Below are 17,809 nucleotides of genomic sequence, written 5' to 3'. Positions count from 1 at the left end.
CTAACTACAATCAAAATACATAGTTTTAAGCCTTACTCGACAAAGCCAAGCTATGTATAAAGCCAAGCTTACCCGACGACCTCCTCCTCCTGGCTCGAACCACCCAGTTTATAATAACATATTTATCACAGATTACTCAAGTGGCTACCTTCTCCCGCTCCGAGGGAGCCGGGCTGATGGTGGGAAAATAGAGGTCCAGCTGCAGGAGGAATCCCTGGCAGCGGGCCGCTGTCCCGTCGTACTCCCTCGGTCGGGATAGGTGATTCCCTCTGGGTGCTGGGGTGTGGGTGTCTGGATTTGGTCGCTCAGCTGGTCTCGAAGGGTCAGGTCCTCTCCTCTCCAGGCGTCAAGACGACCTGGAGAACCCAATCCATCGCTTTGCCCAAGCTGGCTAGCATGTTGGAATGCTCCCGGACCCGCTCCACGACTCCAGGCATATTCCCGTTTCCTGCTGACTCGATGCTGTTGGGTGTGTCATTCTGTAGCGGGTGATTTTGGACTGAGTCAGGCGCAGGAGGGTAAATCACAGAATAAATGTTTTATTCAGCAATAGAGCGGTACGCAGCAATGCGTAAAACACTCCAGTGCTTACTCCACTTACTGCTGGCTCAGTAAAAGGCACATGACAGCCCGCTTGGAGTTTGCCAAAAGGTACCTAAAGACTCTCAGACCATGAGAAACAAGATTCTCTGGTCTGATGAAACCAAGATTGAACGTCACGTCTGGAGGAACCTGGCACCATCCCTACGGTGAAGCATGCTGGTGGCAGCATCATGCTGTGGGGATGTTTTTCAGCGGCAGGGACTAGGAGACTAGTCAGGATCGAGGCAAAGATTAACAGAGCAAAGTACAGAGAGATCCTTGATGAAAACCTGCTCCAGAGCGTCTCAGGACCTCAGATTGGGGCGAAGGTTCACCTTCCAAGAAGACAATGACCGTAAGCACACAGCCGAGACAACGCAGTGGTGGCTTCGGGACAATTCTCTGAATGTCCTTGAGTGGCCCAGCCAGAGCCCGGACTTGAACCAGATCGAACATCTCTGGAGAGCCCTGAAAATAGCTGTGTAGCGACGCTCCCCATCCAACCTGACAGAGCTTGAGAGGATCTGCAGAGAAGAATGGGAGAAACTCCCAAATACAGGTGTGCCCAGCTTGTAGCGTCATACCCAAGAAGACTCGAGGCTGTAATCGCTGCCAAAGGTGCTTCAACAAAGTACTGAGTAAAGGGTCTGAATACTCATGTAAATGTGATATTTCCGTTATTAAAATAAATATAACAAAAATATAAAACCCTGTTTTTGCTTTGTCATTATGGGGTATTGTGTGTAGATTGATGAGGGGGGAAAAACAATTTAATCAATTTTAGCGTAACAAAATGTGGAAAAAGTCACGGGGTCTGAATACTTTCCGAATGCACTGTATATGTCTAAGCCAGGAGCTAGACCACGGGTACTGCACAATTCGTTTTTCTATCCAGGCTCCAGAGAGTGAGAATGCCAAAGCAGTGGTTCAGACCTTTTAAATGATGTGCTGATAATGTGCTCATTATATTATAATTATTAGTGGGTTTAGTTCAGTAGAAGGAGTTTCAGAGGACAGACTGACTGGCTGACATCTACTCCTCAGGGACCCAGTGCAGATCCGGACAGTCAGACTGTGTGGACCAGAGTGAATCAGAGTGCAGCTGCAGGCTAAGCCTTCAGTTCCCTCTGTCTCTGTCATATATTATCTGTGAGGAAATGCTACAGAATAATAATATATTTGATACCCCAATAGAGTTGTAAAATTCTGGTAACTTTCCCAATATTCCCTGGTTTTCCCTAAATCCTGTTTGGAAGGATTCTGGATTTCCTGCTTATTCCATCCTGATTCGGGAAACATCCAACCAGGATTTCTGGAAAACCTGGGAATTTTGGGAAAGTAATTTGAATTTTGCAACTCTATTTCCCAACCTATTAAGTGACAATGGATTGATTGATTTGATTTCATGTTATTTGATGCCTGCATGGGTCAGTTCTGGTCCATTACAATACATTTGGATTTACAGTATTTGGACCTTAAGAACATTGATGCAATGAGACAATCTGACCATGTCACCTACAGAATGGTAGGCCTACTACAATGACCAGTGAATCATGCTTGCTTTGTTTTGTTTTTCAGCTCAACTTTATTTTGTTTGTGAATATTGTGCGAGTGCTGGCCACAAAAATCAGAGAGACAAATGCTGGGAGATATGACACTCGGAAGCAATGCAGGTAGCGTTGGTGTCTCATTAGTGCCTTGTTGCTTTAGTCAATCTCATTTATATGATTTTGCAGGAAAAAACATTCGATAAATACCACTTTTCAGTAAATTTGCCTTTTATAGAAAAATAGCTTATTCTAAATGTGCCTTTGATTAATTTAATCATTTTCTTTTATATTCATGATCCATGTGTTTGCAAACCTTTCATGTAATTTACTGAGGCTGAGGATACAGGCTTTGTTATGAATTTAGAGTGTATGAAACCCTGATGAAGGCAGCGTAGCTGTCAAAATGTTGCTATTTATTAAATGTATTGCATCGGAGCCATCAGAGAATGCATCTTTTATTTTGTAATATGTGTATTGGAAAATATTAATTGAACATGACTCCCATAATGCATTGCGGTCGGGCAAAAAGCTTATTTTTACGCCAACACCCAATCTGAACCAGTGGAGGCTGCTGAGGGGAGGACAGCTCACAGTAATGGCTGGAATGGAGTCAATGGAATGGTATCAACCACATGGAAACCAGGTGTTTGATGTGTTTGATACCATTCCATTGACGCCATTCCAGCCATTATTATGAGCCGTCCTCCCCTCAGCAGCCTCCACTGGTCTGAACTAATCTTTAGCATATTAAACCCAGTTGTGGTCGGCAGGTAGCCTAGCGGTTAACAGCGTTGGGCCAGGAACCGTTTCGGTAGTGAACAGTCCGTGGCTGGGGTGAGTGGGGTCCTTGATGATGCTGCTGGACTTCCTGACTACTGTGTTCACTGCAGAGGTTGACAGCTCAGTGTCCCAGAAAATGTGTTTGTACATGCTCTTCTCATATCTAAGTGCAAGACATATTTTGACAAGCTGTGAAGCCGTCCCTATAGGGCTGCCTGAGTCTTTGTTTAATTCCCACTCCTGTCTGGGGTGATGTGTTGGTTGGCAGTTCTGTGCCAAGGCTGAAGGCTGAGGGGGTAAAACTCCTGTCAGTCATTAGTAAACAGACACAACAACAGACAATACTTCAGATCCAGGTCGCCTCTTGAGCCACTCCATTCCCACAGGTGTGGATGGGATTATCACAGATAAGGCTCTAGTCAAAAGTAGTGCACAATACAGTGGGGAAAAAAAGTATTTAGTCAGCCACCAATTGTGCAAGTTCTCCCACTTAAAAAGATGAGAGAGGCCTGTAATTTTCATCATAGGTACACGTCAACTATGACAGACAAAATGAGATTTTTTTTCTCCAGAAAATCACATTGTAGGATTTGTAATGAATTTATTTGCAAATTATGGTGGAAAATAAGTATTTGGTCAATAACAAAAGTTTCTCAATACTTTGTTATATACCCTTTGTTGGCAATGACACAGGTCAAACGTTTTCTGTAAGTCTTCACAAGGTTTTCACACACTGTTGCTGGTATTTTGGCCCATTCCTCCATGCAGATCTCCTCTAGAGCAGTGATGTTTTGGGGCTGTCGCTGGGCAACACGGACTTTCAACTCCCTCCAAAGATTTTCTATGGGGTTGAGATCTGGAGACTGGCTAGGCCACTCCAGGACCTTGAAATGCTTCTTATGAAGCCACTCCTTCGTTGCCCAGGCGGTGTGTTTGTGATCATTGTCATGCTGAAAGACCCAGCCACGTTTCATCTGCAATGCCCTTGCTGATGGAAGGAGGTTTTCACTCAAAATCTCACGATACATGGCCCCATTCATTCTTTCCTTTACACGAATCAGTCGTCCTGGTCCCTTTGCAGAAAAACAGCCCCAAAGCATGATGTTTCCACCCCCATGCTTCACAGTAGGTATGGTGTTCTTTGGATGCAACTCAGCATTCTTTGTCCTCCAAACACGACGAGTTGAGTTTTTACCAAAAAGTTCTATTTTGGTTTCATCTGACCATATGACATTCTCCCAATCCTCTTCTGGATCATCCAAATGCACTCTAGCAAACTTCAGACGGGCCTGGACATGTACTGGCTTAAGCAGGGGGACACGTCTGGCACTGCAGGATTTGTGTCCCTGGCGGCGTAGTGTGTTACTGATGGTAGGCTTTGTTACTTTGGTCCCAGCTCTCTGCAGGTCATTCACTAGGTCCCCCCGTGTGGTTCTGTGATTTTTGCTCACCGTTCTTGTGATCATTTTGACCCCACGGGGTGAGATCTTGCGTGGAGCCCCAGATCGAGGGAGATTATCAGTGGTCTTGTATGTCTTCCATTTCCTAATAATTGCTCCCACAGTTGATTTCTTCAAACCAAGCTGCTTACCTATTGCAGATTCAGTCTTCCCAGCCTGGTGCAGGTCTACAATTTTGTTTCTGGTGTCCTTTGACAGCTCTTTGGTCTTGGCCATAGTGGAGTTTGGAGTGTGACTGTTTGAGGTTGTGGACAGGTGTCTTTTATACTGATAACAAGTTCAAACAGGTGCCATTAATACAGGAAACGAGTGGAGGACAGAGGAGCCTCTTAAAGAAGAAGTTACAGGTCTGCGAGAGCCAGAAATCTTGCTTGTTTGTTGGTGACCAAATACTTATTTTCCACCATAATTTGCAAATAAATTCATTAAAAATCCTACAATGTGATTTTCTGGATTTTTTTTCCTCAATTTGTCTGTCATAGTTGATGTGTACCTATGATGAAAATTACAGGCCTCTCTCATCTTTTTAAGTGGGAGAACTTGCACAATTGGTGGCTGACTAAATACTTTTTTCCCCCACTGTATAGGGAATAGGCTGCCATTTGGGATGCAGGCTTTGTTTTCCTCTTGCTCTCTCCCTCTCTCTACTTCAACTTCATCTAACTCTCTTTCTCTAGCTGTGATTTATTCCATTTTAAAAAACTGCTGAGCGTCTTTGAACAATTTAGATGCAAACGTTGGCTCGATATTGATGTTAACGTTCAGATTGCAATGTGTAATCATCGTTGGCTATTTACATTTTTATCACAAATCTGTTGAGGGGATTGTTTTTGGAAAGTGTGACTTGGGCTGGAGCTCACCGGAGCGGAGTACCGGCACCTCAAAAGGGATCTCCTCCCAGACCTGGACTAAAGCATCCGCCAACTCCTGGACAGTCTGTGGTGCAACGTGGCGTTGGTGGATGGAGCGAGACATGATGTCCCAGATGTGCTCAATTGGATTCAGGTCTGGGGAACGGGCAGGCCAGTCCATAGCATCGATGCCTTCCTCTTGCAGGAACTGCTGACACACACCAGCCACATGAGGTCTAGCATTGTCTTGCATTAGGAGGAACCCAGGGCCAACCGCACCAGCATATGGTCTCACAAGGGGTCTGAGGATCTCATCTCGGTACCTAATGGCAGTCAGGCTACCTCTGGCGAGCACATGGAGGGCTGTGCGGCCCCCCAAAGAAATGCCACCCCACACCATGACTGACCCACCGCCAAACCGGTCATGCTGGAGGATGTTGCAGGCAGCAGAACGTTCTCCACGGTGTCTCCAGACTCTGTCACGTCTGTCACGTGCTCAGTGTGAACCTGCTTTCATCTGTGAAGAGCACAGGGCGCCAGTGGCAAATTTGCTAATCTTGGTGTTCTCTGGCAAATGCCAAACGTCCTGCACGGTGTTGGGCTTTAAGCACAACCCCCACCTGTGGACGTCGGGCCCTCATACCACCCTCATGGAGTCTGTTTCTGACCGTTTGAGCAGACACATGCACATTTGTGGCCTTCTGGAGGTCATTTTGCAGGGCTCTGGCAGTGCTCCTCCTGCTCCTCCTTGCACAAAGGCGGAGGTAGCAGTCCTGCTGCTGGGTTGTTACCCTCCTACGGCCTCCTCCACGTCTCCTGATGTACTGGCCTGTCTCCTGGTAGCGCCTCCATGCTCTGGACACTACGCTGACAGACACAGCAAACCTTCTTGCCACAGCTCGCATTGATGTGCCATCCTGGATGAGCTGCACTACCTGAGCCACTTGTGTGGGTTGTAGACTCCGTCTCATGCTACCACTAGAGTGAAAGCACCGCCAGCATTCAAAAGTGACCAAAACATCAGCCAGGAAGCATAGGAACTGAGAAGTGGTCTGTGGTCACCAACTGCAAAACCAGTATTTTATTGGGGGTGTCTTGCTAATTGCCTATAATTTCCACCTGTTGTCTATTCCATTTGCACAACAGCATGTGAAATGTATTGTCAATCAGTGTTGCTTCCTAAGTGGACAGTTTGATTTCACAGAAGTGTGATTGACTTGGAGTTACATTGTGTTGTTTAAATGTTCCCTTTATTTTTTTGAGCAGTGTATTTCAGTCCAAGTCAAGCACTGCAAAGGACTGTCAGATAAAGATGGCTGCCAATAAATTCAATTATTTTAGCTCGATGCCAGCTGCATGTGGTTTAGCTTGACCCATGTATTTTCCATCCTGTCCCTCTCAAACCCCATCACCACCACATGCACTTTTCCAGACACATATCACATGCACTTTACCAGACACATATCATGGACAGAGTGCTTTCTCATATAGCCTAATGCAGGGGTGTCAAACTCAATTCCTGGAGGGCAGAGTGTCTGTGGGTTCTCTCTCCTCCCTTGTACTTGATCAAAAAAAATCTAATACAAGTGTATTTGTCACATGCGTCGAATACAACAGGTGTAGACCTTACCGTGAAATGCTTACTTACAAGCCCTTAACCAACAATGCAGTTCAATAAATAGAGTTAAGAAAATATTTACTAAATAAACTAAAGTAAAAAATAAAATAAAAAGTAACACAATAAAATAACAATAACGAGGCTATATACAGGGGGTACCGGTACAAAGTCAATATGCGGGAGTACAGGTTAGTCGAGATAATTTGTACATGTAGGTAGGGGTAAAGTGACTATGTATAGATAATAAACAGCGAGTAGCAGCAGTGTAAAAACAAAGGGGGTGGGGGGTCAATGTAAATAGTCCGGGTGGCAATTTGATGAATTATTCACTAGTCTTTTGGCTTGGGGGTAGAAGCTGTTAAGGAGCCTTTTGCACCTAGACTTGGCGCTCCGGTACCGCTTGTCATGCGGTAGCAGAGAGAACATTCTATGACTTGGGTGACTGGAGTCTTTGACAATTTTTTGGGCATCCGCCTAGTATATAGGTCCTGGATGGCAGGAAGCTTGGCCCCACTGATGTACTGGGCCGTACGCACTACCCTCTGTAGCGCCTTACAGTCAGATGCCGAGCAGTTGCCATACCAGGCGGTGATGCAACTGGTCAGGATGCGCTCGATGGTGCAGCTGTAGAACTTTTTGAGGATCTAGGGACCCATGCCAAATCTTTTCAGTCTCCTGAGGGGGAAAAGGTGTTGTCGTGCCCTCTTCACGACTGTCTTGGGGTGTTTGGACCATGATAGTTTGTTGGTGATGTGGACACCAAGGAACTTGAAACTCTTGACCCGCTCCACTGCAGCCCCGTCGATGTTAATGGGGGGCCTGTTTGGCCCTCCTTTTCCTGTAGTCCACGATCAGCTCCTTTTTCTTGCTCACATTGAGGGAGAGGTTGTTGTCCTGGCACCACACTGCCAGATCTCTGACCTCCTCCCTATAGGCTGTCTCATCGTTGTCGGTGATCAGGCCTACCACTGTTGTGTCGTCAGCAAACGTAATGATGGTGTTGGAGTCGTGCTTGGCCACGCAGTCGTGGGTGAACAGGGAGTACAGGAGGGGACTAAGCACGCACCCCTGAGGGGCCCCAGTGTTGAGGTTCAGCGTGGCAGATGTGTTGTTGCCTACCCTTACCACCTGGGGGCGGCCTGTCAGGAAGTCCAGGATCCAGTTGCAGAGGGAGGTGTTTAGTCCCAGGGTCCTTAGCTTAGTGATGAGCTTTGTGGGAACTATGCTGTTGAACACTGAGCTGTAGTCAATGAACAGCATTCTCACATAGGTGGTTCTTTTGTCCAGATGGGAAAGGGCCATGTGGAGTGCGATTGAGATTGCGTCATCTGTGGATCTGTTGGGGCGGTATGCGAATTGGAGTGGGTCTAGGGTTTCCGGGATGATGGTGTTGATGTGAGCCATGACCAGCCTTTCAAAGCACTTCATGGCTACCGACGTGAGTGCTACGGGCGGTAGTCATTTAGGCAGGTTACCTTCGCTTTCTTGGGCACAGGGACTACGGTGGTCTGCTTGAAACATGTAGGTATTACAGACTCGGTCAGGGAGAGGTTGAAAATGACAGTGAAGACACTTGCCAGTTGGTCCACGCATGCTCTGAGACACGTCCTGGTAATCCGTCTGGCCCCGCGGCCTTGTGAATGTTGACCTGTTTAAAGGTCATGCTCACAGGCCTCCCAATTTTCGCAGCGGTCTAAGGCACTGCATCGCAGTGCTAGAGGCGTCACTACAGATCTGGGTTCGATCCCAGGCTGTGTCGCAGCCGGCCGCGACAGGGAGACCCATGAGGCAGCACACAATTGTCCCAGCGTCGTCCAGGTTAGGGGAGGGTGCATGCACCCGGCCGGCTGGGATATCCTTGTCCCATCGTGCTCTAGCGACTCTTTGTGGCGGCCGGGTGCATGCACGCTGCCTTCAGTTGCCAGCTGTACGGTGTTTCCTCCGACACATTGGTGTGGCTGGTTTCCGGGTTAAGCGAGCAGTGTGTCAAGAAGCAGTGCGGCTTGGCGGGGTCGTGTTTCGGAGGACGCATGGCTCTCGACCTTCGCCTCTCCCGAGTCCGTACAGCGATGGGACATAACTGTAACTACCAATTGGATATCACAAAAAAGGGGTAAAAAGTACCTAAATAAAATTTAAAAAAAGGTCTTGCTCACATCGGCTACCGAGAGCGTGTCGTCCGGAATAGCTGGTGCTCTCATGCATGCTTCAGTGTTGCTTGCCTCGAAGCAAGCATAAAAGGCATTTAGCTCGTCTGGTAGGCTCGCGTCACTGGGCAGCTCGTGGCTGGCTTTCCCTTTATGGTCCGTAATAGTATGCAAGCCCTGCCACATCTGACGAGCATCTAAGCCGGTGTAGTAGGATTAAATCTTAGTCCTGTATTGACACTTTGCCTGTTTGATGGTTCGTCTGAGGGGATAGCGGGATTTCTTATAAGCGTTCGGATTAGTGTTCCGCTCCTTGAAAGCGGCAGCTCTAGCCTTTAGCTCGGTGCGGATGTTGCCTGTAATCCATGGCTTCTGGTTGCAGTGGTGTAAAGTACTTAAGTAAAAATTATTTAAAGTACTACTTAAGTAGTTTTTTGGGGTATCTGTACTTTACTTTACTATTTATATTTTTGGCAACTTTTACTTCACAACATTCCTAAAGAAAATAATGTACTTTTTACTCCATAGATCCATTTTGACAGGAAAATGGTCCAATTCACACACTTATCAAGAGAACATCCCTGGTCATCCCTACTGCCTCTGATCTGGTGGACTCACTAAACGCAAATGCTTCGTTTGTCAATTATGTCTGAGGGTTGGAGTGTGCCCCTGGCTATCCATACATTTTTTTTTTTATACGAAAACTGTGCCATCTGGTTGCTTAATATAAGGAATTTGAAATGATTTATACTTTTACTTTTACTTTTGATACTTAAGTACATTTTGTCAATTCCATTTACTTTTGATACTTAAGTATATTTAAAACCAAATACTTTTAGATTTTAACTCAAGTAGTATTTTACTGGGTGACTTTCACTTTTACTTGAGTCATTTTCTATTAAGGTATCTTTACTTTTACTCAAGTATGAAAATTGAGTACTTATTCCACCACTGTCTGGTTGGGATATGTACAGTGGGGAAAAAACGTATTTAGTCAGCCACCAATTGCGCAAGTTCTCCCACTTAAAAAGATGAGAGAGGCCTGTAATTTTCATCATAGGTACACGTCAACTATGACAGACAAATTGAGAAAAAAAAAAATCCAGAAAATCACATTATAGGATTTGTAATGAATTTATTTGCAAATTATGGTGGAAAATAAGTATTTGGTCACCTACAAACAAGCAAGATTTCTGGCTCTCACAGACCTTTAACTTCTTCTTTAAGAGGCTCCTCTGTCCTCCACTCGTTACCTGTATTAATGGCACCTGTTTGAACTTGTTATCAGTATAAAAGACACCTGTCCACAACCTCAAACAGTCACACTCCAAACTCCACTATGGCCAAGACCAAAGAGCTGTCAAAGGACACCAGAAACAAAATTGTAGACCTGCACCAGGCTGGGAAGACTGAATCTGCAATAGGTAAGCAGCTTGGTTTGAAGAAATCAACTGTGGGAGCAATTATTAGGAAATGGATTACATACAAGACCACTGATAATCTCCCTCGATCTGGGGCTCCACGCAAGATCTCACCCCGTGGGGTCAAAATGATCACAAGAACGGTGAGCAAAAATCCCAGAACCACACGGGGGGACCTAGTGAATGACCTGCAGAGAGCTGGGACCAAAGTAACAAAGCCTACCATCAGTAACACACTACGCCGCCAGGGACTCAAATCCTGCAGTGCCAGACATGTCCCCCTGCTTAAGCCAGTACATGTCCAGGCCCGTCTGAAGTTTGCTAGAGTGCATTTGGATGATCCAGAAGAGGATTGGGAGAATGTCATATGGTCAGATGAAACCAAAATAGAACGTTTTGGTAAAAACTCAACTCGTCGTGTTTGGAGGACAAAGAATGCTGAGTTGCATCCAAAGAACACCATACCTACTGTGAAGCATGGGGGTGGAAACATCATGCTTTGGGGCTGTTTTTCTGCAAAGGGACCAGGACGACTGATCCGTGTAAAGGAAAGAATGAATGGGGCCATGTATCGTGAGATTGAGTGAAAACCTCCTTCCATCAGCAAGGGCATTGAAGATGAAACGTGGCTGGGTCTTTCAGCATGACAATGATCCCAAACACACCGCCCGGGCAACGAAGGAGTGGCTTCGTAAGAAGCATTTCAAGGTCCTGGAGTGGCCTAGCCAGTCTCCAGATCTCAACCCCATAGAAAATCTTTGGAGGGAGTTGAAAGTCCGTGTTGCCCAGCGACAGCCCCAAAACATCACTGCTCTAGAGGAGATCTGCATGGAGGAATGGGCCAAAATACCAGCAACAGTGTGTGAAAACCTTGTGAAGACTTACAGAAAACGTTTGACCTGTGTCATTGCCAACAAAGGGTATATAACCCTTTATTGTATTGAGAAACTTTTGTTATTGACCAAATACTTATTTTCCACCATAATTTGCAAATAAATTCATTAAAAATCCTACAATGTGATTTTCAGGATTTGTTTTTCTCATTTTGTCGGTCATAGTTGACGTGTACCTATGATGAAAATTACAGGCCTCTCTCATCTTTTTAAGTGGGAGAACTTGCACAATTGGTGGCTGACTAAATACTTTTTTTCCCCACTGTACGTACGGTCACTGTGGGGACGACATCGTCCATGCACTTATTGATGAAGCCGGTGACTGAGGTGGTATTGGATGAATCCCAGAACATATTCCAGTCTGTGCTAGCAAAACAGTCCTGTAGCGTAGCATCTGCGTCATCTGACCACTTCCGTATTGAGCGAGTCACTGGTACTTCAACTACAGTGATTGATAAATTAAGGTCAGTGATTAGGTAGGAACTCCCCTCAGCCAGTTGTATAGGTCTTAATTGGACACAAATCAAAAGGAAATAACAAAAATCAGCAGACACTCTGCCCTCCAGAGATTGATTTAGCCACCCCAGGCCTAATAAAATACCAAAATACCATTTGTTTGTATTACAATAATCTCGAACCATGTTGCAGGTCAGTTTTTAAGATATGTTTCATTGTTGCTTTGTTATATGTACATTGATTGTTGTCTGATGCTGCACAAATGATTCCATCAATACAGGATTATACAGTTTTCTACTGTCCCTTCCACAGGAAACTGGCTAAGTCCACTCTAGTGCTGGTGCTGGTGTTCGGGGTCCACTACATAGTGTTTGTGGGCATGCCACACTCGTTCAAAGGGGTCGGATGGGAGGTCCGAATGTACTGTGAGCTCTTTTTCAACTCTTTCCAGGTGCTCGCTTTCACCCCAATTGGGGATCCTGTTTTGGATTGCATGTAACTGATCTGTCATATATTGCCCATTGCTAATAGCTTTTGAACTGTAGAAAGCAATAGTGCTGAGCGATTAGTGCTTTTTGAGGTCGGCTCATTTTCGGTTCAATTATAAAAAAAGAATCACGTTTTTTCTATGTCTTTTTTTACATTGCATTTTTACATTAAATGCACTATTCATAATGTGGGTTGTATGCTGTAACAACACAGAATATTAATAAAAGCCCCATAATGGTAGTGACTGCCCATTACTGCTTATCACTTATTAACCATAATTTATTCACATTACTTTTATAAAATATTTGTTGTGTATATTACATTTGTTTTATTTGATTACTTTATTCTCATCTCTATAGAGCTGCTGCCTATGCTGTCTGACAAAATCACTATTTTAGTAGTTCTTCAAAGTAAATAAGGCATACTTTTATGAATGCTGAATACCAACTATCAATCACTTAGATATTGTATTTACAGGTAGTGATACCTTGCGAAGCAACTGCTCCATCCCTCTTGATCGTGCGTTCTTCTCTCTTGTCTCCGGACAAGTAGCCGTGCATTGGATTATGGTAATTGTAGTTAATTAGCACGTTTCTGCGCTAAACTATGTAGAATATTGGCCTGTTGTAAAATACAACTCCCTACTACATTGCACAGTTCGGGCTTGATATGATTTATCTCTATTCGAGAAACTATCGTGAGAACGAAATAGAATTCAAATAATTTAACTAACGTCGGTCAATTAGTTGTGTAAAAAATGAAAAATAACAGAAATGTTGGTTAATCGCTCAGCACTAGAAAGCAATATTGATATGATTTTAAATGTGAGAATTTATAGCTCATAGCTTAAAGGGACATTACACTTTCAATTCTATCAGATGTTTTTAGACCTCTAACGTAGTCTTATGTCAAGAGATGAAACCACATTTCATGACGTGCAAATCCAGCTATGAATAAATGAATGAAAAGATAAAGTGCAGAATAAAACCAGGAAAGTAGATGGTGCTTATCTTTTCTATTCATTTGGGATTGAAGTGTATACAGTGGGGAGAACAAGTATTTGATACACTGCCGATTTTGCAGGTTTTCCTACTTACAAAGCATGTAGAGGTCTGTAATTTTTATCATAGGTACACTTCAACTGTGAGAGACGGAATCTAAAACAAAAATCCAGAAAATCACATTGTATGATTTTTAAGTAATTAATTTGCATTTTATTGCATGACATAAGTATTTGATACATCAGAAAAGCAGAACTTAATATTTGGTACAGAAACCTTTGTTTGCAATTACAGAGATCATACGTTTCCTGTAGGTCTTGACCAGGTTTGCACACACTGTAGCAGGGATTTTGGCCCACTCCTCCATACAGACCTTCTCCAGATCCTTCAGGTTTCGGGGCTGTTGCTGGGCAATACGGACTTTCAGCTCCCTCCAAAGATTTTTTCTATTGGGTTCAGGTCTGGAGACTGTCTAGGCCACTCCAGGACCTTGAGATGCTTCTTACGGAGCCACTCCTTAGTTGCCCTGGCTGTGTGTTTCAGGTCGTTGTCATACTGGAAGACCCAGCCACGACCCATCTTCAATGCTCTTACTGAGGGAAGGAGGTTGTTGGCCAAGATCTTGCGATACATGGCCCCATCCATCCTCCCCTCCATACGGTGCAGTCGTCCTGTCCCCTTTGCAGAAAAGCATCCCCAAAGAATGATGTTTCCACCTCCATGCTTCACGGTTGGGATGGTGTTCTTGGGGTTGTACTCATCCTTCTTCCTCCAAACACGGCGAGTGGAGTTTAGACCAAAAAGCTCTATTTTTGTCTCATCAGACCACATGACCTTCTCCCATTCCTCCTCTGGATCATCCAGATGGTCATTGGCAAACTTCAGACGGGCCTGGACATGCGCTGGCTTGAGCAGGGGGACCTTGTGTGCGCTGCAGGATTTTAATCCATGACAGCGTAGTGTGTTACTAATGGTTTTCTTTGAGACTGTGGTCCCAGCTCTCTTCAGGTCATTGACCAGGTCCTGCCGTGTAGTTCTGGGTTGATCCCTCACCTTCCTCATGATCATTGATGCCCCACGAGGTGAGATCTTGCATGGAGCCCCAGACCGAGGATGATTGACCGTCATCTTGAACTTCTTCCATTTTCTAATAATTGCGCCAACAGTTGTTGCCTTCTCACCAAGCTGCTTGCCTATTGTCCTGTAGCCCATCTCAGCCTTGTGCAGGTCTACAATTTTATCCCTGATGTCCTTACACAGCTCTCTGGTCTTGGCCATTGTGGAGAGGTTGGAGTCTGTTTGATTGAGTGTGTGGACAGGTGTCTTTTATACAGGTAACGAGTTCAAACAGGTGCAGTTAATACAGGTAATGAGTGGAGAACAGGAGGGCTTCTTAAAGAAAAACTAACAGGTCTGTGAGAGCCGGAATTCTTTTAGATTTTTAGATTCCGTCTCTCACAGTTGAAGTGTACCTATGATAAAGATTACAGACCTCTACATGCTTTGTAAGTAGGAAAACCTGCAAAATCGGCAGTGTATCAAATACTTGTTGTCACGGTTTCGGCCGAGGCTGCCTCTCTCCCTTGTTCGGGCAGGCTTCGGCGTTCGTTGTCTCCGGAATACTAGCTGCCACCGTTGTATGTTTCATGTTCGTTTGCTTTTGTCTGATTGTTGTCACACCTGTTTTCATTTAGTGTCATTAGTGTCCTATTTAGTTCTCGTTGTGTTTGTCAGGTGTTGTGTGTTATTGATTTTTGTCTGTCGTGTGTAGGGCTGATGTTCGCTATTTCGCTCGGTTGAGCTTCCCTCCACTGCGTGGAGTGTTTACGCACCTGTGTAGTGCGCATTTGTTTTGTTCGCCTTCGTGCGTTATTTCGCCTACGGGCAAGTGTTCTCGTAATTTCCTTGTTGGAGAGTTACTAAAGTCTGTTGGACTATACTTCGGTGTCCTGCGTTTGATTCCACCACTACACCCACCTACAGCACGCGTGACAGAATAACACACCTTAAGATGGCCTCCTAGGGGAGAGGACGACAGGTCCCGCACTGGGGATTCCTTCCAGGTGAGTAGGCGCCCCACTCACCCAGAGCTCTCTATTGCACATTTCTGTTTGCCTGTGAGTTTTCCACAGGTAGCACCTCATTCCCAGCATAAGGCGCTGGTAGATTCAGGCGCGGCTGGGAATTTTATTGATAAGAAATTTTGTTTAGCTTTAGGGATTCCCCTTCTTCCTGTTGATGTCCCTTTCCCCGTTCATGCCCTAGATAGCCGTCCGTTGGGTGCGGGCTTGATCAGGGAGGTCACTGCGCCACTTAGGATGTGTGCGCAGGGGGGTCATCAGGAGATGATTCAGCTATTTCTGATTGACTCTCCTGCGTATCCGGTGGTGCTGGGCATGCCCTGGTTGAGTACCCATAACCCATCTATTTCGTGGCAGGAGAGGGCTCTGATGGAGTGGTCTGCCCAGTGTGTGGGTAGATGTTTAGGCGTTTCCGTAGGGGCTACCTCGGTGGAGAGTCCAAACCAGGTGCCCGCATTGCACGTTCCCCCTGAGTATGGGGATTTGGCTATTGCGTTTAGTAAGTCGAGGGCAACGCAGTTGCCGCCCCATAGGCAGGGAGATTGTGCGATAGACCTCCAGGCAGGAGCTGCGCTCCCACGGAGCCATGTGTATCCTCTGTCTCAGGAGGAGAAGAAAGCTATGGAGACTTACATACACGAATCTCTGAGACAAGGATACATACGGCCTTCCACTTCCCCTGCATCCTCGAGTTTCTTTTTTGTGAAGAAGAAGGATGGTGGTTTGCGCCCATGCATCGATTACCGTGGTCTCAATCAGATCACGGTGAAGTACAGTTATCCACTCCCGCTGATTGCGACCATGACTGAGTCCTTGCATGGGGCGCGTTTCTTCACTAAATTAGATCTCAGGAGCGCGTACAACTTGGTGCGCATCAGGGAGGGCGATGAATGGAAGACAGCCTTTAGTACCACCTCGGGCCATTACGAGTATCTTGTCATGCCATACGGGTTGATGAACGCTCCGTCAGTTTTCCAATCATTCGTGGATGAGATCTTCAGGGACATGCAGGGGCAGGGGGTCGTGGTGTACATAGATGACATTCTCGTGTACTCGCCTACCCGTGTCGAGCATGTGGCCCTGGTGCGCAGAGTGTTGCGGAGGCTGGTGGAGCACGACCTGTATGTTAAGGCAGAGAAGTGTCTGTTTTTCCAGGAGTCGGTCTCCTTTTTGGGGTATCAGTTGTCTGCGTCAGGGGTGAAGATGGAGGTAGACCGGGTGTCAGCCGTGCGTAATTGGCAAACACCAACCACTGTGAAGGAGGTGCAGCAGTTTTTGGGGTTTGCGAATTACTACCGGAGGTTTATCCGGGGTTTTGGACAGGTGGCAGCTCCCATCACGTCTCTCTTGAAGGGGAGCCCGGTGCGTCTGCAGTGGTCTGCCGAGGCGGACAGGGCATTTGGGAGGCTGAAGGACCTGTTTACCTCGGCTCCAGTGCTGGCGCATCCGGATCCCTCTTTACTATTTCAGGTAGAGGTGGACGCGTCTGAGGCCGGTATAGGAGCCGTGCTTTCACAAAGATCAGGCGCGCCACCTAAACTCCGCCCCTGTGCTTTTTATTCCAAGAAGCTCAGTCCGGCGGAGCGAAACTATGACGTAGGGGACAGGGAGCTGTTAGCCGTGGTACAGGCCCTAAAGGTGTGGAGGCACTGGCTTGAGGGGGCTCAACACCCTTTCCTCATTTTGACGGACCACCGTAACCTGGAGTACATCCGGGCAGCGAGGAGGCTAAACCCTCGGCAGGCTAGATGGAATATGTTTTTGACCCGGTTTACGTTTAAGATCACGTACATCCCTGGGTCCCAGAACGGTAAGGCAGATGCGCTGTCTCGGCGGTATGACACGGAGGAGAGGTCCGTGGAGCCCACTCCCATACTGCCGGAGTCGTGTCTGGTGGCACCGGTAGTGTGGGAGGTCGATGCTGAGCTTGAGCGGGCGTTACGCACCGACCCTAGTCCACCACAGTGCCCGGAGGGTCGGAAGTACGTTCCGCTCGAGGTTCGGGATCGATTGATCTATTGGGCTCACACGTCACCCTCCTCTGGACATCCGGGTATCGGCCGGACAGTGCACTGTCTTAGTGCCAAGTACTGGTGGCCCACGTTGGCAAGGGATGTGAGGGTTTATGTTTCCTCCTGCTCGGTGTGCGCCCAGTGTAAGGCGCCTAGACATCTGCCTAGGGGTAAGTTACTACCCCTGCCCGTGCCACAACGACCATGGTCCCACCTCTCGGTGGATTTCCTTACTGACCTTCCTCCTTCACAGGGGAATACCGCTATACTGGTCGTTGTGGACCGGTTTTCTAAGGCCTGTCGTTTGCTCCCCATGCCGGGCCTTCCTACCGCCCTGCAAACTGCCGAAGCCCTATTCACCCATGTGTTCCGGCACTACGGGGTACCCGAGGATATTGTGTCTGATCGAGGTCCCCAATTTACCTCCAGAGTCTGGAGGGCCTTTATGGAGCGGTTGGGGGTCTCGGT

General features: G+C 46.5%; 2 protein-coding genes across 4 annotated transcripts in view; both read left to right on the top strand.

The window, feature by feature from the left end:
• Positions 1-17,809, top strand: part of LOC311111964 (uncharacterized protein) — a 426,062-nt gene that overhangs the window by 318,031 nt on the left and 90,222 nt on the right. The window lies entirely within an intron of this gene.
• The window catches only part of LOC311111953 (parathyroid hormone 2 receptor-like), a 58,328-nt gene that overhangs the window by 37,041 nt on the left and 3,478 nt on the right, over positions 1-17,809 (top strand). For both annotated transcript variants that reach the window (XM_084154893.1, XM_084154892.1), the window contains exons 10-11: positions 2,161-2,255; positions 12,071-12,209. In XM_084154893.1, coding sequence (XP_084011019.1) covers positions 2,161-2,255; positions 12,071-12,209 — 234 coding nt within the window. The remainder of the gene's footprint in view (positions 1-2,160; positions 2,256-12,070; positions 12,210-17,809) is intronic.

The sequence above is a fragment of the Coregonus lavaretus genome (genome assembly GCF_964263955.1).
Source record: "Coregonus lavaretus genome assembly, chromosome: 38".
Taxonomy (NCBI): Eukaryota; Metazoa; Chordata; class Actinopteri; order Salmoniformes; family Salmonidae; genus Coregonus; species Coregonus lavaretus.
Note: the sequence above shows the minus strand (reverse complement) of the source record. Positions and strands in the feature narration are given on the sequence as shown.